Source organism: Mya arenaria, chromosome 11, assembly GCF_026914265.1.
Source record: "Mya arenaria isolate MELC-2E11 chromosome 11, ASM2691426v1".
Classification (NCBI taxonomy): Eukaryota; Metazoa; Mollusca; class Bivalvia; order Myida; family Myidae; genus Mya; species Mya arenaria.
In genome coordinates, this window is record NC_069132.1 from 48,424,767 (window position 1) to 48,447,541 (window position 22,775).

General features: G+C 35.5%; 1 protein-coding gene across 3 annotated transcripts in view; it reads left to right on the forward strand.

The window, feature by feature from the left end:
• The window catches only part of LOC128209204 (dihydroxyacetone phosphate acyltransferase-like), a 76,564-nt gene that overhangs the window by 19,482 nt on the left and 34,307 nt on the right, over window positions 1-22,775 (forward strand). For all 3 annotated transcript variants that reach the window (XM_052913138.1, XM_052913140.1, XM_052913141.1), the window contains 2 exons: window positions 15,443-15,663; window positions 17,511-17,765. In XM_052913138.1, the coding sequence (XP_052769098.1) occupies window positions 15,443-15,663; window positions 17,511-17,765 (476 nt within the window). The remainder of the gene's footprint in view (window positions 1-15,442; window positions 15,664-17,510; window positions 17,766-22,775) is intronic.

Genomic DNA, 22,775 nt, shown 5'->3' on the forward strand with positions numbered 1-22,775 from the left:
AAATGTGAAGTCTTTAGCCCTGACCAACTGACCAATGCCAAAAGAAACAGATCATAGACTGAATGGGTGGTATTTCTTTCGAAGTAAAAATGCATTTTTAGCTCGACTATTCGAAGAATAAGTACAGCTATACTACTCACCCTGGCGTCGGTGTTGGCGTCACACCTTGGTTAAGGTTTTGCATGTAAGTCCCTTTAAGTCATTATCTCAGTAAATACATCAGTTATTGCATTAAAACTTTGGATATGTATTTCCAACTATCTTACATACTAAATAAATGAAGTTAGATAACAATTATTTGAATATACAGTCAAACCTGTATTAAGTGGCCACCCTTGGGAAATGATCAAAGTGGCTGCTTAAGACAGGTGGCCACTTAATCCAGGTTTGACATTTCCGCAATACATTAGATAAATGTTGATACAAGGCATAAACAAAATACACCACATATCAGTCTACACATTTACACAACTACATGTACATACACATTTTAAGTTCACTTTTTAAAGTAGTCCATATATTAAATAAATGTTGATGCATAGCATAAACAAAACACACCACAGATCAGTCTACACATTTACACAACTACATGTGCATACACATTTCCCGTATTTTTACTCAGTCTTTTTGCGTTTGGATTTCCATTGCTTTCATATTCCTCCACAATTTCACGCTTACGCTTAAGTAAGAAATTGATTTGAGTCCGTCCACAATTAAACTCCTTGGCAACACTTCTTGCACTACGGCCGTTTTCTAATAACTTTATACACTCGACACGTTCTTTTAGAGTCAAACACTTTCGATTAGTCTTCTTTTCAGCCATAATCAAAGTTAAAAAAAGATCAAGAACAATGCATTGTAAATATCCGTTCATAGAAATATAAATCCGTGCACTTAGAAAAATAATATTTAAGTGAATAAAAATCGTAACTCATTTCACGCCGTCGAATGACAATGCACACTGTGAATTCACAATAACCAGTGTTTTTGTCGGTATTTAATAATCAACTTTTTAATTATTGTATTAATTGTGTCATTAATTGTGTCAATTCTGATCAAAACATTCGCCATCGTGTTATAAACATGATTTCTCGATGAGTAAACACCCATGGCAATCGTGTGATGCAATATTCATTTTCATTGGATGACGGAGACACCCGAGGCCGTCGTTCTTTTTCGTAAACTTCTATACGCAATTGAAGCTGTGTATTGGAAAAATTTATAAGCGGAAGTGTCAGTGACAAGGGATTAGTGGCCGCTAATTAGTGATTATATGGCTTCATGGGGACAAAAATTAGTGGCCGTGGCCGCGTTAGACAGTTGGCCGCTTAATGCACGTACATTATATAGTAAAAACGTACGGGGGGAATTTGGAGTGGCCCGTTAAGGCAGGTGGCCATTTAAAGCATGTGACCGTTCAACCAGGTTTGACTGTAATGCAAATAATAGGCCTTTATTATTTGACTTAGAAATTCTGGTTAAGGTTTTGCGTGTAAGCACACATAGGTTAATATCTCAGCAACTACTTGAGGTATTGCATTTATACTTGATACAATGGTACTCAACCATCCAACCTTCTAAATTAACCAAGTTAGATAACTCTAGTTTGCATTTAATGCAAATGATTGCCCTTTATTATTTGACTTAGAAATTCTGGTTAAGGTTTTACGTGTAAGCACACATAGGTTAATATCTCAGCAACTACTTGAGGTATTGCATTGAAACTTTTTACAATGGTAGTCAACCATCCAACCTACTTAATTAACCAATTTAGATAACTGTATTGAACCTTTATTATTAGACTTAGACAAATTTATTATTAGATTATCTGCGCATGCGCGCAGGTAGTCTTAAGACCACAAACTCCAAAGAACTACTTCTATTCATGTCGTTTTAACCCATTTTTGTCTCAATGATCTCTATGTTTAGCAGAATGTCGTCGAAACCATAAAAATAGATTGGTCGTGTTGCAGTCCGAGTATGAGTTTTTGCTTGTCCGGCTATTTCCGCGCTGTAATTATGTATCCCCGCGTTTTATTTTTAGCAGAATATAACTATTTTTAGATCGTTATATTTATCAGATTAATGAGGGTCAAGATAATGGAGGCTGTGGTAGGAAGATAACATACAGTATTGATATTCACTCTAGTTTAGCCCATGATGTTTCAGAAATTATTACCGACCGTAAGCGTCCCATCGCCTGCAAGATTTGTTATTTAAACCTGACGTGACCCTGAAGCAGGCTTATTTGTAATGGTGATTTTTTATTTGACTTTTATGAGATAAGAAACTAATATAATTATTGTCTTAGTGTTAAAATATTGGATCTCCGGTTTCGCATTGCTAATGCTTTAAATACTATACATTGTAATTTACCTGCTACACAATAACAAAATACTATTCATTTTATGATTTTAGGCGTTTATATTTCTAATGAGATGTTTTCATTTTTGCATAAAAGCTTCGTTCCGGTGTATTCTTGGCATAGTTTTAGACATTAGGCTTTCAATTTATATAAGCACACATGCCCTGATACGACTGGTGAGTCATGCATATGTATGGTGAAGCAAAGTAGTTCGGATTAAACCTGTTTACCATCCAAAGAGTACGAAGCATTCATAACAGCACTAGTACTGTTTCTACACAGGTACTTATATTAAACATAAATAACATTAAATTTATTAATAAACTTTAAAAAGCACAATCCTATTCTCATTAATAAAAACAGACTAGTTTCGATAATCTAAAAATAGTTTCAACTTCATTAACTGACCTATATTCTAAACATACATTAACTGACCACATGTTTGTCCTCACTGCGGGAAAACGACCATCTGATAAGCTCTGCATTTTAAAAGGTATTATTGCTAAAGTTGCTCGTAAAAATCAAATCATTTTCCTTTAAGAATTAAAACGTGTAAGTTCATAAAATTTGTCTAACGTATGATATCTAATCAAAGCTACGAAAAACCTTTAGACGCGATTGAAAAGAGCATTTACTGTAACTTCAAATACATGGGGATACGTCGACTGAATTGATATAAAGCTGTGCATTTTGAATGGAATTATTGCTGAAGTTGTTTGTAAAAAAATGATTTTCCCTAAACAAAACGTGTATGTTAATAAAAGGAAATGATATATATATATATATATATATATATATATATATATATATATGATGTATTATATTTTCCTATCGTAATATGATATCTAATCAAAGCAACGTAAAACCTTTAGAAACGATTGAAATGGGGCATGCATTGTAACACTAAATACATGGGGATGGGGGATTACGACGATTGAAGTGTCATTTACAAAAACAAAATGACACAAGACGCCATAAAGATATAGATATGTTTGTTTCTTCGCCCAGTGTTGGCACAAGCGCTATCAGCACATTTTTCACTTTTATTTATGTGCTCTTCACCCATTCCCATAGTTCAAATAAAATTTGCAACTCTCACATATTTGCCCGCAGATAGTCTTTCTGCGCCTCGCGCTTTGATTATTATATTTTTTATGCCTCCTGAAGGGAGAGCATATAGTTGCCGCTCTGTCTGTCCATCCATTACACTCTTGTACTTGTTCAAAACTACTGATGGATTGAAATAAAACTTAAGATATAGATAGATGGCAATAAGAGGAAGTGCCGTACACAAGAACCATAATCCTATTATGCATACTTATTAAGTTACAGTGACCTTGACCCTTGGGACCCCAAACGCAATCCCATGAAAGGTCTCCATAAACTCTTCCTTTATACCAAGTTTGGTCAAGATATGTGAACCCTGACTAAAGTTATTCAGTTTCATCTGTATTTCTATTTTAAGTAACAGTGGCCTTGACCTTGACCCTAGAGACCCCAAACACAATCCCATGAAAGGTATCCATAAACTCTTCCTTTATACCAAGTTTGGTCAAGATATGTCAACCCTAACTAAAGTTACTCAGTTTCAACCGTTTTTCTATTTTTAGTAGGGATGGCAACGAGTACCCGAGTACTCGAGTACTCGATCGAACGTCCGAGTACTCGAGTACCAAATCACTACTCGAGTACTCGAAAAAAAATCTATAAAATCACAAAATACACGATTTACAGACGAAGTAACAGATCTGGTAAGTTTCCAAGAGGACAGGATTGAAAAGTTTTGACCAAACATGCATGGATCACTGTTAGATTAGATTTCAATGCAATTCATGATGTGCTGAGATAGTAACATAAATGTGGTTCAACCAGATTTTTTAAGTCTCAATAATAAAGGGCAATCATTTGCAAAATACAGTTATATATCTTGGTTATTCAATTACGTTGAGTGGTTGAATACCATTCTATAAAGTCTCAAATCATTACATCGAGTAGTTGCTTAGAAATTAAACTATGTGTGCTTAGACGCAAAACCTTAACAAGAATTTCTATGTCGAATATTAAAGGGCAATTATTTGCATTAAATGAAACTAGAGTCTCAATGCAATGCATCAAGTAGTTGCTTTGATATTAAAATAATGTGTGCTTGCACACAAAACCTTAACCAGAATTTCTAAGTCGAATAAAAAGGGCAATTATACGACCATCCGGATACTGTCTTCTAGTCCCATCGGTAATTTCCGTAATCACCAGATGCTATCTTAACCAATCATATAGCTCGATTGCCAAGACTTAAATAGGTTCGTTAATTTCCGGCTTTACACATTCGGAAAACTCACCTTTCGTACCCATATTGTTGAACTGAGCTCGATTCGCTCCCTGTACCCCTCCTCCCTAGAAAAAACCTCAACGGATTTACATTAATCTCAAAATCAATCCGTGAGGCCTTAAATCCGGAATTCCGGATTAATCCGGAATTTTATCATCCCTGTGATTAGTATATAGGGGCTCAATTAACTGATTATAAAACAAAGTGTTAATATCTTTGGCCTAGAAAAGCTCCAAAATGTGAAGTCTTTAGCCCTGACCAACTGACCAATGCCAAAAGAAACAGATCATAGACTGAATGGGTGGTATTTCTTTCGAAGTAAAAATGCATTTTTAGCTCGACTATTCGAAGAATAAGTACAGCTATACTACTCACCCTGGCGTCGGTGTTGGCGTCACACCTTGGTTAAGGTTTTGCATGTAAGTCCCTTTAAGTCATTATCTCAGTAAATACATCAGTTATTGCATTAAAACTTTGGATATGTATTTCCAACTATCTTACATACTAAATAAATGAAGTTAGATAACAATTATTTGAATATACAGTCAAACCTGTATTAAGTGGCCACCCTTGGGAAATGATCAAAGTGGCTGCTTAAGACAGGTGGCCACTTAATCCAGGTTTGACATTTCCGCAATACATTAGATAAATGTTGATACAAGGCATAAACAAAATACACCACATATCAGTCTACACATTTACACAACTACATGTACATACACATTTTAAGTTCACTTTTTAAAGTAGTCCATATATTAAATAAATGTTGATGCATAGCATAAACAAAACACACCACAGATCAGTCTACACATTTACACAACTACATGTGCATACACATTTCCCGTATTTTTACTCAGTCTTTTTGCGTTTGGATTTCCATTGCTTTCATATTCCTCCACAATTTCACGCTTACGCTTAAGTAAGAAATTGATTTGAGTCCGTCCACAATTAAACTCCTTGGCAACACTTCTTGCACTACGGCCGTTTTCTAATAACTTTATACACTCGACACGTTCTTTTAGAGTCAAACACTTTCGATTAGTCTTCTTTTCAGCCATAATCAAAGTTAAAAAAAGATCAAGAACAATGCATTGTAAATATCCGTTCATAGAAATATAAATCCGTGCACTTAGAAAAATAATATTTAAGTGAATAAAAATCGTAACTCATTTCACGCCGTCGAATGACAATGCACACTGTGAATTCACAATAACCAGTGTTTTTGTCGGTATTTAATAATCAACTTTTTAATTATTGTATTAATTGTGTCATTAATTGTGTCAATTCTGATCAAAACATTCGCCATCGTGTTATAAACATGATTTCTCGATGAGTAAACACCCATGGCAATCGTGTGATGCAATATTCATTTTCATTGGATGACGGAGACACCCGAGGCCGTCGTTCTTTTTCGTAAACTTCTATACGCAATTGAAGCTGTGTATTGGAAAAATTTATAAGCGGAAGTGTCAGTGACAAGGGATTAGTGGCCGCTAATTAGTGATTATATGGCTTCATGGGGACAAAAATTAGTGGCCGTGGCCGCGTTAGACAGTTGGCCGCTTAATGCACGTACATTATATAGTAAAAACGTACGGGGGGAATTTGGAGTGGCCCGTTAAGGCAGGTGGCCATTTAAAGCATGTGACCGTTCAACCAGGTTTGACTGTAATGCAAATAATAGGCCTTTATTATTTGACTTAGAAATTCTGGTTAAGGTTTTGCGTGTAAGCACACATAGGTTAATATCTCAGCAACTACTTGAGGTATTGCATTTATACTTGATACAATGGTACTCAACCATCCAACCTTCTAAATTAACCAAGTTAGATAACTCTAGTTTGCATTTAATGCAAATGATTGCCCTTTATTATTTGACTTAGAAATTCTGGTTAAGGTTTTACGTGTAAGCACACATAGGTTAATATCTCAGCAACTACTTGAGGTATTGCATTGAAACTTTTTACAATGGTAGTCAACCATCCAACCTACTTAATTAACCAATTTAGATAACTGTATTGAACCTTTATTATTAGACTTAGACAAATTTATTATTAGATTATCTGCGCATGCGCGCAGGTAGTCTTAAGACCACAAACTCCAAAGAACTACTTCTATTCATGTCGTTTTAACCCATTTTTGTCTCAATGATCTCTATGTTTAGCAGAATGTCGTCGAAACCATAAAAATAGATTGGTCGTGTTGCAGTCCGAGTATGAGTTTTTGCTTGTCCGGCTATTTCCGCGCTGTAATTATGTATCCCCGCGTTTTATTTTTAGCAGAATATAACTATTTTTAGATCGTTATATTTATCAGATTAATGAGGGTCAAGATAATGGAGGCTGTGGTAGGAAGATAACATACAGTATTGATATTCACTCTAGTTTAGCCCATGATGTTTCAGAAATTATTACCGACCGTAAGCGTCCCATCGCCTGCAAGATTTGTTATTTAAACCTGACGTGACCCTGAAGCAGGCTTATTTGTAATGGTGATTTTTTATTTGACTTTTATGAGATAAGAAACTAATATAATTATTGTCTTAGTGTTAAAATATTGGATCTCCGGTTTCGCATTGCTAATGCTTTAAATACTATACATTGTAATTTACCTGCTACACAATAACAAAATACTATTCATTTTATGATTTTAGGCGTTTATATTTCTAATGAGATGTTTTCATTTTTGCATAAAAGCTTCGTTCCGGTGTATTCTTGGCATAGTTTTAGACATTAGGCTTTCAATTTATATAAGCACACATGCCCTGATACGACTGGTGAGTCATGCATATGTATGGTGAAGCAAAGTAGTTCGGATTAAACCTGTTTACCATCCAAAGAGTACGAAGCATTCATAACAGCACTAGTACTGTTTCTACACAGGTACTTATATTAAACATAAATAACATTAAATTTATTAATAAACTTTAAAAAGCACAATCCTATTCTCATTAATAAAAACAGACTAGTTTCGATAATCTAAAAATAGTTTCAACTTCATTAACTGACCTATATTCTAAACATACATTAACTGACCACATGTTTGTCCTCACTGCGGGAAAACGACCATCTGATAAGCTCTGCATTTTAAAAGGTATTATTGCTAAAGTTGCTCGTAAAAATCAAATCATTTTCCTTTAAGAATTAAAACGTGTAAGTTCATAAAATTTGTCTAACGTATGATATCTAATCAAAGCTACGAAAAACCTTTAGACGCGATTGAAAAGAGCATTTACTGTAACTTCAAATACATGGGGATACGTCGACTGAATTGATATAAAGCTGTGCATTTTGAATGGAATTATTGCTGAAGTTGTTTGTAAAAAAATGATTTTCCCTAAACAAAACGTGTATGTTAATAAAAGGAAATGATATATATATATATATTATATATATATATATATATGATGTATTATATTTTCCTATCGTAATATGATATCTAATCAAAGCAACGTAAAACCTTTAGAAACGATTGAAATGGGGCATGCATTGTAACACTAAATACATGGGGATGGGGGATTACGACGATTGAAGTGTCATTTACAAAAACAAAATGACACAAGACGCCATAAAGATATAGATATGTTTGTTTCTTCGCCCAGTGTTGGCACAAGCGCTATCAGCACATTTTTCACTTTTATTTATGTGCTCTTCACCCATTCCCATAGTTCAAATAAAATTTGCAACTCTCACATATTTGCCCGCAGATAGTCTTTCTGCGCCTCGCGCTTTGATTATTATATTTTTTATGCCTCCTGAAGGGAGAGCATATAGTTGCCGCTCTGTCTGTCCATCCATTACACTCTTGTACTTGTTCAAAACTACTGATGGATTGAAATAAAACTTAAGATATAGATAGATGGCAATAAGAGGAAGTGCCGTACACAAGAACCATAATCCTATTATGCATACTTATTAAGTTACAGTGACCTTGACCCTTGGGACCCCAAACGCAATCCCATGAAAGGTCTCCATAAACTCTTCCTTTATACCAAGTTTGGTCAAGATATGTGAACCCTGACTAAAGTTATTCAGTTTCATCTGTATTTCTATTTTAAGTAACAGTGGCCTTGACCTTGACCCTAGAGACCCCAAACACAATCCCATGAAAGGTATCCATAAACTCTTCCTTTATACCAAGTTTGGTCAAGATATGTCAACCCTAACTAAAGTTACTCAGTTTCAACCGTTTTTCTATTTTTAGTAGGGATGGCAACGAGTACCCGAGTACTCGAGTACTCGATCGAACGTCCGAGTACTCGAGTACCAAATCACTACTCGAGTACTCGAAAAAAAATCTATAAAATCACAAAATACACGATTTACAGACGAAGTTACAGATCTGGTTAGTTGCCAAGAGAACAATTTACGGTCCCTCTAATCCCCGCCGTGTACACAATAGACCCTAATAAAATAGTTGAGAGTTGAAAACTATCAACAAAGGGCCACTATTTCCAATTAGCACTGATTTCAATTAGCGAAATTTTGATAGCGGAACTTTCACCTACACAATTCTATTGTTTACCAATTAGAGACCTTTCACCAAACAATGGTGACTAACGAGCGAACGTGTAGCGACCGTTACGAGAATTGATTTCTTAATGGGCGTATTTTAACTGTTTTTGCAATGTTTATCACAATTGATTGGTTGATATCTTAAATTAAGAATTTTGAATTTTAATGAGGTAAACAACAAAAATAGGGTACGAAATATTTCATTCATTTTTTTTATGTATGCTATTAATTTTCGTTCATTGTAATTCTGATTGATGTTCATTATAAACCTCGACTATCCAGATGCTCGAATAAAACCCGGGTTTAACTCCAGCTTTATAGTAGCTAATTTGCAGTGCATTCTTATATAAATTCATTAAAGTGAAATGAAAAAGACAAAATGAAAAGCATGAAACAGCATTTGTTTTCCTTTTATTTAATTTTCTGTTAAAGTACATAATGAAAGTCTAATTTAAAGATGAAATGACCAATAATACGACCAACGCACAATAAACGTCATGATCGATACATGTATACACGATCTTGTCTTTCCCGAAAACAAATTCATTTTATTCCGAGTAATCAAGTAAGTACCCAAGTACTCGATCGAAAGATTGTCCGAGTACTCAAGTACCAATTTTACTACTCGTTGCCATCCCTAATTTTTAGTAACAGTGACCTTGACCTTGACTCTAGGGACCCCAAACACAATCCCATGAAAGGTATCCATAAACTCTTCCTATAGACCAAGTTTGGTCAAGATATGTCAACCCTTACTGAAATTATTCAGTTTCATAGGTGAGTTTGACGCTGTCCGAGCGGCCGCCCGCCCTGACAACGACGTTTGTCATTCTAATAACCAGGTTGCACTATGTGAAAACCTGGTAAAAAATAAATTATCATCACATTAACATTCAAATTGAAAGACAGTTATGCAATGCATGATAAAGTTCTTCATGAACACAATATCATATAAATATCGCATGGCTTTCACAGTGACAGTACATATTGTCAACATGAGGGAAATACTATTACCCGAGGCAAGCCAAGGGTAACAGTATTTACCCGAAGGTTGACAATATGTACTGTCACACTGAAAGCCATGCAATATTTATTTTATTGTACCCAACACAATAACATGTAGTCCTTCCACCATTACACAACTTTCAACTTAAATCAATTTATTCTGTAATTATTCCTGTAACAATTGATAGAAGTTTAAAAATGTAACAAAGACAATTTTGGTACACATGTAGTTGCAAACACCAAAAGTTACAGATTTACAACACATTTTAATAAGCGCTTTCAACCTCAAACTTGAGAAGTGGAAAATGTATATTTTTAGAAGCGCGTGTGATGTGACAGTATCATGTCAACCCGTCAAAACAGCACTGTCAGTGTGGCAGTATGAAATTGCTAATGATGGGTATAGGAGAATTTAACACAGCAAAGTCATGTGAGGTATAATAATATAGATTATAAAACTTGACAATGCCTGCACCCATGGCCCTCAAACTTGACATTTAGGTTGGGGGGTGACCAGTTGATGACCCCTATGGATTTTGAGGTCATATAGTCAAAGGTCATGGTCATAACTTATATTCATCATTAACGTTTTGTCATATTTACTAATTCCCTGCTGCTTAGAGGATACATTTTTATCTGCGAATATCAGTCATTATCTCAACATGATTAACTAGAGCTGTCACAGGAGTGACGAATACCCCCAAATGCCGCCTGGACACAGGAATGGCAAACCATTCCTTTGAAAAGAGGCCATAACTCCAAGGTTACTGCACACTGCATCTTCATTTATCATGCATGTATTGTTTTATTTAAATCTGTTGAGTAATTTAGAAGTTACACTGCTGACAAGAAAAAACTAGCTGATGCTGTAGCTGATCTCTTATGGAATAAGACATCTAGAGCATTCACGAGCTTTTCTTCCAACACAATCATCATCAAATTTTATAAGTACATATTTCGGCTTGAATGCATCCTTATCCACCTGGGTATAAATCCTGGGACTGTTCCTGTAGCCGAATTAACAAGTCCATCTGACAGGTCAATATTTGTAGTAAGCACTACTGTGGCAAATATGCCATACTTAAGTTCTGCTGGTATTCCACTGGCATCTGGATCAAATGAAGCATGCTGGATTTGTTTTGTTTGTTCATCTTTCCAAGTGTCAATTACTTTTAAGGTAAATATTTGCTCATTTAGTTTTTGAAGGATCTTTCGAAATTGACCTGTATCTTCTGATGTTACACCTGTGTACCAAAAAATGTTCAAATCTGTCAAGCCTTTCATGATCTGTATCTTCTGATGTTACACCTGTGTACCAAAAATTGTTCAAATCTGTTTAGCCTTTCATGAGTTATCGTCCGGAAACCGTTTTTCTTTTTTAGTAACAGTGACCTTGACCTTGGCCCCACCAGCCCCAATATCGAACTTGACCTGTATCTTCTGATGTTACACATGTGTACCAAAAAAGTTTCAAATCTGTCAAGCCTTTCATGAGTTATTGTCCGGAAACCATTTTTCTATTTTTAGTAACAGTGACCTTGACCTTGGCCCAACATCGAACTTGACCTGTATCTTCTGATGTTACACCTGTGTACCAAATTTTTTTCAAATCTGTCAAGCCTTTCATGAGTTATCGTCTGGAAACCGTTTTTCTATTTTTTGTAACAGTGACCTTGACCCCACCAGCCCAAATATTGAACTTGACCTGTATCTTCTGATGTTACACCTGTGTACCAAATTTTTTTCAAATCTGTCTAGCCTTTCATGAGTTATCGTCCGGAAACCATGAAAACCGACAGACCGACCGACCGACCGACCGACTGACCGACCGACCGACCGACAGACAGACCGACCGACAAGCTCACTCCTATATACCCCCTCAAACTTCGTTTGTGGGGGTATAAAAACATGATTAAAAACTGTACCTACTATCCTCACACTTTGAATGGTCATAATCTTAAAACTACCTCAAAGGCATCCAATGTCAGTGAAAAATCAGCTGTCATTTCGGTCCATGCATATTTCATTCAATTGTCTTACTAATCCTGACAATATGGCGCTCAGGGGGGCATGTTTGACAAACATCTCTTGTTAATTAATAAATTCAGCTGGCGTCTCATTCTTAGTGACTCTTAATCCTCTTTTTCCTTGCTTTTGGTTCCCACTCAACCAGAAACAGAGTATAAACATGCTTAGGGTTGACATATCTTGACCAAACTTGATATTTAGGAAGAGTTTATGGATACCTTTCTTGGGATTGCATTTGGGGCCTCTAGGGTCAAGGTCACTGTTACTAAAAATAGAAAAATTGTTGAAACTGAATATATTTACAGTTCATTTATTATAACTGAACTTTGTACAATGTATATAACTTCAGTGTATATCCTCTAACCAAAAGGTGCATGTTATTATACATACAAGCAACACACAACAAATCAACTTAATTATAATTCTCACAACACAGGCTGAAGTTCTTCTGTCAATCATTGAAAACCTGGTTTCGTCACATTGCGGCATTTCTTGTTATATTTTTTTCTATTTATTTAATTTATTTTTAAATATGCACTGTGTACTAAATGTTATCTAGCACAAAATGTGCTGTCTATTTGTATTATATTATATAATAAGGTAACATGGATTTCGAAAAGCTTATCTTTACTGTTGTATATAGTACCCAAAAATGAATAAATATTGACTTGACTCGACTTAGATGTGGTCACAGCAATTGTAAAACAAGTGATTGTAAACTACGGTCCCAAGTTTTAGAAAACATGGAAATCATTCCATTATTGCTTGGAGGTCATTTGCGAAAAAAGCATAATTTATGATTTTGTTTATTTACGTGTGCATTTTATTAACTTAATTTATTTTAAAGTTTGATTGCATCAAAACTTGTTATTTGAAGGCCATTTTAAGGATGGTTGGCATTTCGCTCCCGTAAACAGAATTAAAATAAATATTGGCATAAAGCAAGTGTTTCATGGGTATGGACAAGCTTGAGGAGTTCCATGGATAAATTTGTCTTTCTATTCTAAGTAAAAACCTTGTGTGACACCAGGGTAAATCACCTAATTTAAAGAGTATTTAAATTGAAAGGAGTGTTGTCTCCCCTACCTCATTATCCTTGAAAGCTACGAAAATAATGTAGTGTGAAAGGGAAGAGTACCAACAATGCTTACAAGTGTTGTCAAAATTGGGACAAGTGTGTTAAGATTAAAAGCATTAGTCTTAGACTCGAAAGCTTGGACTAGCCTTTAATTATGGACTATGGAAAATTACCAGGCACAAGTTGTCCATCACTTATTTAAGTGAAAGTTAGGCTTTTTGAACATGTTATGTCTCACACAAAACAGTTTAAACTTGGTTGCAGTTCATTTTATGTCTCTTCATCATTCATTTGTGTTCATTTAGGCCACACCAAATTAATGTTTTGTTCCTCAGATTTTTGCCAAAAAAAATTGGAGCGAGCGAACGAAAAAAAAAAATTTTTTTTTCTTTTGTCAGTTTTCATAAAAACCGAAGCGAGCGAAGAGCGAAAAATATATTTTTCCTTATATTCAATATAAATAAGAAAGATTGTTCAATATAATTGCCCTTAACCCATTTTAATGCCACCTTGAACTGAACCTCTAATGGACATTGGGAAAATGTCGGAATACATACTATTTATTCATCCTGGTTTAGTACAAACGTTATATGGATAAATTTAATTTCTTATGTAATTAAAACATACTTTAATATGATGATCATTCATAATAAGAAATAACCCTGCTTTTAGTTAAAAGTTTGAAATGACTGATAAAAATCTACCTGAATCATTTTAACATCATATGCAACTGTATTTAGACATACTAAGGATTGATTTTGGATTTGTAAAAAATGATCATTTACACAGGCAACATCAAACATCAGACTCCATATAACATTAGACTAAATTTTGTTTTTATTATCACAGGAAATGCAATGACATGTGCTTATTAAAACAAAAAGAACAAGGGTATTTTTCAGAGTACTTTTTTTGGTTATTTAGATGTTTTTATGCACCAGCCAATTGTATATGGCCCCCCTAAGTCTGGAATAGTGGGGACTTTGACTTCCGGTCTCTCAAAACCCGGGTAAAATACCCGACCTGCAGGGACACACTGCTGGTAAAATCCCCGCCAAATGGCCCCGCAACCCCGGATACCTATGTGAGGCCCATTCCCAACTATTTTCAATATGAAGACAAAACCAAATTCACTAGGCACTTCGGGGCCACCTGAAAGGTAAAAACACAGCCCGTTGCCTCCGCTGTCCCTGGTAATACCCCTGGAATGAGGGCGAGGGGTTGGCGAAGCAGTGGTTACAATTGACAAGTGCATTAGTATGATTACAATCCCGGATTATGCTGCAAATAAAAACAAAATATAAGATGATAAACTTAGGCTTACTTATGTTGAGGTATATCCAGACCATTGTTTATATCGCTATTTGTGAATAGATATTTGTTCAAAACTGTTGTTTTGTCAGAATTTGATCCAAAATGAGCATGATACATCAATTTGGACTAAACAATGACTCATGTTCCAGTTAAGTTGACCTGTCATCTTCAGCATCGTCGTAACGAGGTAAAATGTTGGTCCCTTGTATTATGACTTGAATAAAATAGTACTAAGTTGATCATTCCGATTTCCATTCAAAACGAGTCACTTAATTACGCAATATAATCGCTACCAGTCTCAGATACACATGCTTTATTGCATAATGATTGCTTTAATTAATGATCCTTTTGTGCATGAGACGATCAACAATGACTTCAAGCATGCTCAAAACATATTTATTGTCAAAAATAATTTCCAAACTTAGAGCCACATTGTTTATACCGGAAGCCGCCATTTTGATTGAATTTATTGAAACCCATGCTAAACCGATCGATATACAGTATAAAACACTACGCATTGGTAACTTCCCTTTACAAAAACACGAAAACTAGCGTAGAAAAATTATACTTGATTATTTTTAGCCTTTTAATAAATTATTACCTGAAAAAAATCTGCTTGGCGATCAAAATGGAGGACTGGTGCGGGCGCACCAAAAAAATAAAAATATTGTTTTTACATTTGCAAATAAATAGGAACGGTAAATCCGCGAACGAATTATCAATTTGGTGTGGCCTTAGTGTTAAATAAACAGTCAGGATTACCCTTTTCATACGTATTAGTCATTTCTCCAAACATTGTTCCTTTGCAGGTACATAGCAAGTCTGACAATTCAAGAACAAGCCCTGGTACATAAACTGAGTTACGACGTAACGTTACAACAAATTCGTAACATGGCGATATCTCCATGGTCGATCATCGCTGCGGTTCTTCTTCAGAATATGGACGGTATCCCACTTAAACAGCTACTGAAGGAGGTCGAGTGGCTTAAACGTCAGGCCTCAAACCTTGGAGCGTATATTGACTGGCCTGGTAAGTGGGCTTGTGCCAAGTTTGTTGCTGTAATTTTAGTTTGTTAGAGTCTTCGTTTTTATTTGATTCAGTTGTCAGTTCTTCAAATAACTACTTATATTAAATACTGAAAAAGGTTTATAATATCCATACATGCATTAAGTATTCTTGATTTTGATTCAATAATTTTATACCGTAAATGACTGGGTATTAGACACACTTTTTTCCCTCAGATTTTGATGCAAAAAAATGCCTGCGTATAATACCCAGTAACAATTTTTTGAACTTTTTTTCTAAGGTCGATTTCAAGCCGAGAGTTTGTTTAGATTTATGTAGAAAGGGATGTTACCTGCGTCATATTGATCGAGTATATACGGGTTAAAACGGCAGTTGAAGATCGGGATACGGTATATCGTAAGACGTTTATAATTTCAACAAAAATATTTTTTGATTAAAGTTACCGTAATTCACCTAAGCGTTCGGACACTCTAAATATTAAGACACCCATAATTATTACCCAAAATAATTTATTTTGCGTTCCTAATTTTCGGACACCCAAAGGACATCAATCATAACTTTCATAGTTACCAAGTTTCACAGACGAAGATTATTGATTTTTATCTTTACACTGCCTGGCTAGATTACCTAACCGTATACACCACTGTGACAATTTAATTAGTTACTACCCATCCTAAACGATTTATTGCCTGTTGAAAGTGTGATATATTTATTTGAGGATTAAACAAACAACAAGGGCAATCAAGGGATTAAGAAAACATCGACATGGCATGCTTGTAAAACGATCTGCCAATAAGCTTTCAAACTTGTACCGCACTTATAGACTATATGAAGCAATAATCGTACAGTTATACATTAATCCTGCAAAGCAATGTCCATGCTCTCCACGAGATCCTCGTGGGTATAACTGTAAGTTATGTGACGTCACACAGTGTGACTCTTTGATCTGAAGCCGATAGAATGTGTTTTATTCAGTTCAGTGCATGTATAAAATGTGTTTTAATTAACTTCATGAAGGATTTACACTTATAGGCGTAATAAATAAGTTTATGACCATTGATTACTACGGATAAATTAATAAGTGGTAAAAAGCAAACATGAAGAAAAAAGGCAGGTTAAACAAACATGTAAATAAAATGTAAAAATGATAATTTTCTATGTATTCGGAGAGCGAAAAAAATAATTTATGGTGTCCGACCTCTTGTGAATTACGGTATTCAATATTATTTTGAATAATAAATTGAATTAAACAATAATCAAACTTACATATAAAAAAGCAAAGTTGGGCACTGTCAAAATATTTTTTGCATAACATAACTTTTCATTCTCGACAGTATGGTTGTATGGTTTTAAATATAACCATCGCCATTTTCACGAAAAAAAATTTTTTTGTCACTGTCAACAAACATGGTGGCTGAAAATGCCGGACGATTTTGACATTTTTTCTATGCGTCTTTTAACCAAAAACATAGATAAAAAGTTTTTTTCTCGGATTTTTCACATATTTTTTTCCCTGCGTCTAATACCCCCTATCGTCTTATACCCAGTCATTTACGGTATTTTTTGTCAGTACCTATATCACTTGGAATGTGAGGATTAAGGTTATACCATTTATATACAGAGAATATGCTACTTGTGTCCAAGAGTGTGGGCCTGATGAACACTGTAAAATCTTGTGTTATGATTGGTGACCACCCATCTTACTCACTTGGGCATGGACTGAATTCTAGATGTCCTTGCTAAGACGTTGGGCTAAATTGTCAAAAAACACTGGAGTAACCAAAGAAAGCATAGACAAGGAAAATTTACATTACTTCTTCAGCAGCATATTCAATGTTCATTTTTTTCAGTGAATGAATCAGGAGAAGCAGTCCTCAAACACAACATTTATATTCACAAAAACATTGCAAGACTGTCAGCAGACCACATTGTGGAATTGATAGCAGATGACAGTGCTGCCCAACAGTCTGACGACCACCTGATGACATCTGCTGCCATGGAGATGATGGTTTGTCTCTACAGAAACCAGCTGCTCAATGTGTTTGTCCGGGTTGCTCTAATCACTATTCCTATCAACTCGTGCGACAAGGAGACTCTGCCTATAAGTAAGTTCTGTACATTCTGTTTTAGTGATATTAGTGTGATTATTACTTTGATATGCAATACTTAACATGAAAGAGCGATATATGGAATGGACTTTTTTCCCAATATTTTGTCATTTACCTCTTAACTTTAAAACAAAGTTACCATTTACAGTTATGTAAATGATGGGCTTTGTTTATTATACACAAATTGTAAATGATTCAATCCCACTTGACAGCAGCAAGCAAAACTTGAGTATTACTTGGAAACTGTTTAAGGTTTTTACATGAAACTTTTACAAATGTACATTCAACATACAGTCAAAACCCATTGGCTCGATATCGCTTGGCTCAATTTTGTTGTTGGCTTTAACTGGATGTATAGGACCTATTTTGTTTAACTCTTTGTAAGTATTTCCGCCAGGCGCGATATTCGCAAGGCTCCAAGTATTTTGGTTGGTCCCTGGGATATGAAGTCAACGTGTTTCGACTGTATTGCAATAAAATCTTTAATGGTTGTTGACATTGTGTAGTTTTATATACCCTAGACGTGTGACATAACTTACCTCATTAATTATGCATAATGTACATTTAAGGATTAAACTATTTCTTGAAGTTATAGTGAAAAAGGGTACCATAGACTCATGATACCTGGATACTCCAAACATTTTCATATTTACTGAATGATAAAAGATGACGTATGGTACCTTTATACCCTAAAGCTTTTCATCATTCCACAAACATATTGTTCAGTGCAAAAAAGTGCTCTTCATGCTCAAGGTGGCCTGCGTCAACAATTGCTTATAATAATAATAATAATAATAAAAATAATAACTTTATTTCATGAAGAAAACACATTAAGTTACAAAAGTATCTTCTTAACAATTTGGTCTTCAATGGATTCTACAAACGTATTAGTATACATTTCTCATTCAAACAATAACTAACAAGACAACATTTATACACAACTTATACAATGTTCAAAAATTATGAAAGACGAAAATATATATATACGAATATATAACATTTAAGCAAACAATTTAAACAGACAATATATTCACTAAAGTCATTTCTTTGTCATAAGGTGTTTTTTGAATTGTGATTTGAATGCAAATTAAGATGATGATTCTCAAATAAATAGCAGTATAGAATTCCATACAGATTTAGCAAAATAAGCTCCTCCTAAACTGCCTGGACAACTTTCAACTCCTATTTTAAAGACTTTTCAACCCTTATATTGAAGACATTTCAGCCCCTATATTAAAGACATATCAACCCTATCATTTTTTGTCAGTTGGGAGTTGTTTTTGTACTAAGGCCCTTTTGCCATAGTTTGTAGTGATGCACATGATATCTGCAACTTCAGGCATGGGGTCCACTGTTGTAATTTATCCCTACGCTGTATTTTGATTGGATGTCCCTTTGTGAATTTCAACATGACCGAGGAGTTCCGAAAGAGTACCAGAACAGCGAAACAATGTACTAGAACGTGAGAAATAGTTCTCTTAACCAGGCATTCTGAAACTGATAAAAGCCTTTGTTGTTGTTGGATTATGCCAAAATGACAACAAGCCTAGTATAATGCATGACATATTACGTCGGCGTCAGCGTTGGCACCTTGGTTAAGGTTTTGCATGCAAGCACCTTTAAGTCATTATCTCAGTGAATACATCATGTATTGCGTTGAAACTTTAGATATGTTTTCCCAGCTATCTAACCTACTAAATGAAGTTAAATAACACTTACATGGCTGAAAGTTTTTTGGCATATGCCAGATTATCCGGTTTTTCCTGATCCAGAGAGGTCGTTTTTCCAAATCGGGTAAATCCGTTGAGATTTTCAGAGGGGGGTTAAGGGGTATGACCCAACTCCTCCTCCGAATTTCGATCATATTTTGCAGAGGTCAACAATAAGTCCAATTTCACAACCTCCATTTTTGCGATCCAGCAGGTGCCTGCTTGAGCAAGTGCACGTTTTTATTTCATTTACAGAGATAGCCGATTTTTTTGTTCGGTTACGGCCAAACAGACTCGGTATGCGATCCACATTCATCAGGAATCGCCGAATCGTAATTCCGACAAATAAGGTCGAGGAAAACCCTATACGTCATTCCTGTGAAAGCATACTTTTGATTGGCTTACTCGATTTTGCCCTCCAATGAAATAGCATGTCTTTTATTACTGAAGGACCGCACATAAAGATGGCCGACATTGTTATTATTAGCAACTGTCATTCAATGCAGACAATTGTTTATCAAACAAAATAGTTCTGAAAATGAAGTTTTTGCTAGCGGGTTATAATACGAAGGACTTAGAAAAGGAAGTAAAAAAAGTCGATGTGGGAATGTTTGTCTGAGGTTGACAAAAACGGTGATAGATGGGATAATCACTCTGCAGGTCGTAATCATTTGGCGAAGAAATAATGTGTAAAAACCAATCAGGTAAATAAAATTTATTAATTATAATTTGTTGTGGTGAATAAAATTTTCCTAATATTTTATATATTTTTATGCCCCACTTCGAAGAAGAGGGGTATATTGCTTTGCACAGGCATGTCGGTCGGTCGGTCCGTCGGTAGACCAAAGCTTGTCCGAGTGATAACTCAACAATTCCTGGACGTATGGTCATCAAACTTAACATGAAGGTTGGGCCTGACCAGTAGATGACCCCTATTGATTTTAGGGCTTATCGGGTCAAAGGTTAAGGTCACAGTGACCTTTAATGGTAAAATAATTTTAAAGCTTGTCCGAGTGATAACTCAACAATGCCTAGACCTATGGTCATCAAACTTGATATGAAAGTTGGGCCTGACCATTAGATGACCCCTATTGTTTTTGGGGGTCACGGGCCAAAGGTCAAGGTCACACTGACCTTGAATGGTAAAAGGATGTCCGAGTGATAACTCGACAATGCCTGCACCATTGGCCCTCATTCTTGACTTGGAGGTTGGGTCACAGTGACCTTGAAAGCAAACTCGACAATTCCTGGACCTATGTCATCAAACTTGACATGAAGGTTGGGCCTGACCAGTAGATGACCCCTCTTGACTTTGGGGGTCATCAGGCCAAGGTCAAGGTCACAGTACCCTTTAATGCAAAAAAGTTAACAAATCTTCTCCCAGTGATATCTCAACAATGCCTGAATCTATGATCATCAAACTTGACATGTAAGTTGGGCCTGACCAGGAGATGACCCTTATTGATTTTAGGAGTCATTGGGTCAAAGGTCAGGTTCACAGTGACCTTGAATGCGAAAATGTTTCAAGTGATAATTGGACAATGCCTGCACCCATGGCCCTCAAACTTGACTTGGAGTTGTGTCTGACCTGTAGATGACCCCTTATGATTTAAGGGGTCATTGGATCAAAGGTCAAGGTTACAGTGACCTTGAACGAAAAATGCTTGTCTGTGTGATAACTTGTCAATGCCTGCACCCATGGCCCTCAAACTTAACATTTAGATTTTTGGTGACCAGCTGATGACTTCTATGGATTTTGAGGTCAAAGGTCATGGTCATAACACACTCTATCCTCAAACTTTGAATGGTCATAATCTTAAAACTGCCTCAACGGCATACAATGTTAGCGACAAATCAGCTGTCATTTCGGTCCATGCATATTTCATTCAATTGTCCATATAATCCTGACAACATGGCGCTCAGGGGGGGCATTATGTTTGACAAACAGCTCTTGTTGAATCATTGCATTTCACTTACAGCAATTGTTTTAAAAGCCATTTCCTGCCAATTGCTCTGAGTGGTGAAAGTAAAGGTCTTAAATGACTGACATGACACTTATCATGTAAACATACATGTATTAAATCTGGTAAACACAAATAAAACATTCGTAAATAAATAATTTCAGGTTGTTCCTGGGTCCTCCAAAGCATCAAAGAGGACTGAGTCTATCCAAGATCGGGTTGCAAATGTCAGGGCAATCACAACAGCATTCATGAGTGAATACTGTTTATCATTCAGTATTGCAGAAGACCTGTTGAAACTTGCCAAAACTCTGATTAAAGACAAAGAGGCGTTAGGAAAAAACGTGGATGAAGGGTTCTGGGGAAAGGTTTTCAAACTTGAGATATCCAGCATTGAAAAGACTGGCTTCGTCATTGTTTACAATTTTTAGCTGGCCATTGGTTGAATCTAGCTTCAGCTTCATGGATAACATTGTCGAGAATGGCTGAGCATGCCTTACAATTGAAAATTATGAGGCTATTGCCATCATAAAGACAACACTTAAGAAGAAAAATGAAAAAAAAACACTATAAAGGTTGATGCAAGGATGAAATGTGCATGTATAAATGCCTACAGTGGATACAGAGCATTTTTAGAAAAAAGAAGCTGCTTTAGCAGAAGAATATGCAGGAAAAACTGAATGCTTCCCTGCAGCTTCTCAAAACTGAAAAATCAAAAAGGGTTGCAAAATTACACAGACTGGCCAAACAGACGGTGCTTAAAAGGAAAAGAAAAAATGAAAGTGGTAGCAACAGTCAGAATAAGTGAAAAAGAATCAGACTTGGTTGATAAATGGTTGTTAAAAGAGTGTTGACAAAAGCATCAGTTTGAAATATTTTAAGTTTGTTTGGTCCAAATCTTAATTATTATAAATAAATGAAGAAATTCTACCTTATATGTATTTGTGACTCGTGTGTTATGTTATCATATCAAAATTTAAAGGATTCACAAGTTGCTTGAATTTAGTATATAATAGGTTCACACTTACTGTAATGATTGTGTCTATGTATGACAGTTATATGTACAATTTAGGCTTGTTGATACATTTCCTACCAAACGAATCAGTTTAGGAATAAAATTCATTAATGGTATCATTTTCTTATATTATTATTTTTTCTTTTTAGTAGTGTAGAAAATATTGTTAAGCCATACATTAAAGTAATTTAAGACAGGCTTCATTATTATTTCATAGTCAATTTATACTCTGGAATGGCATTTTATACCCTTAAAATTCTTAAATCTCAGGATCTTCCAGGGGCGTCCGGCCCCCTGGACTCACCGGGGACCCTGCGGCCAC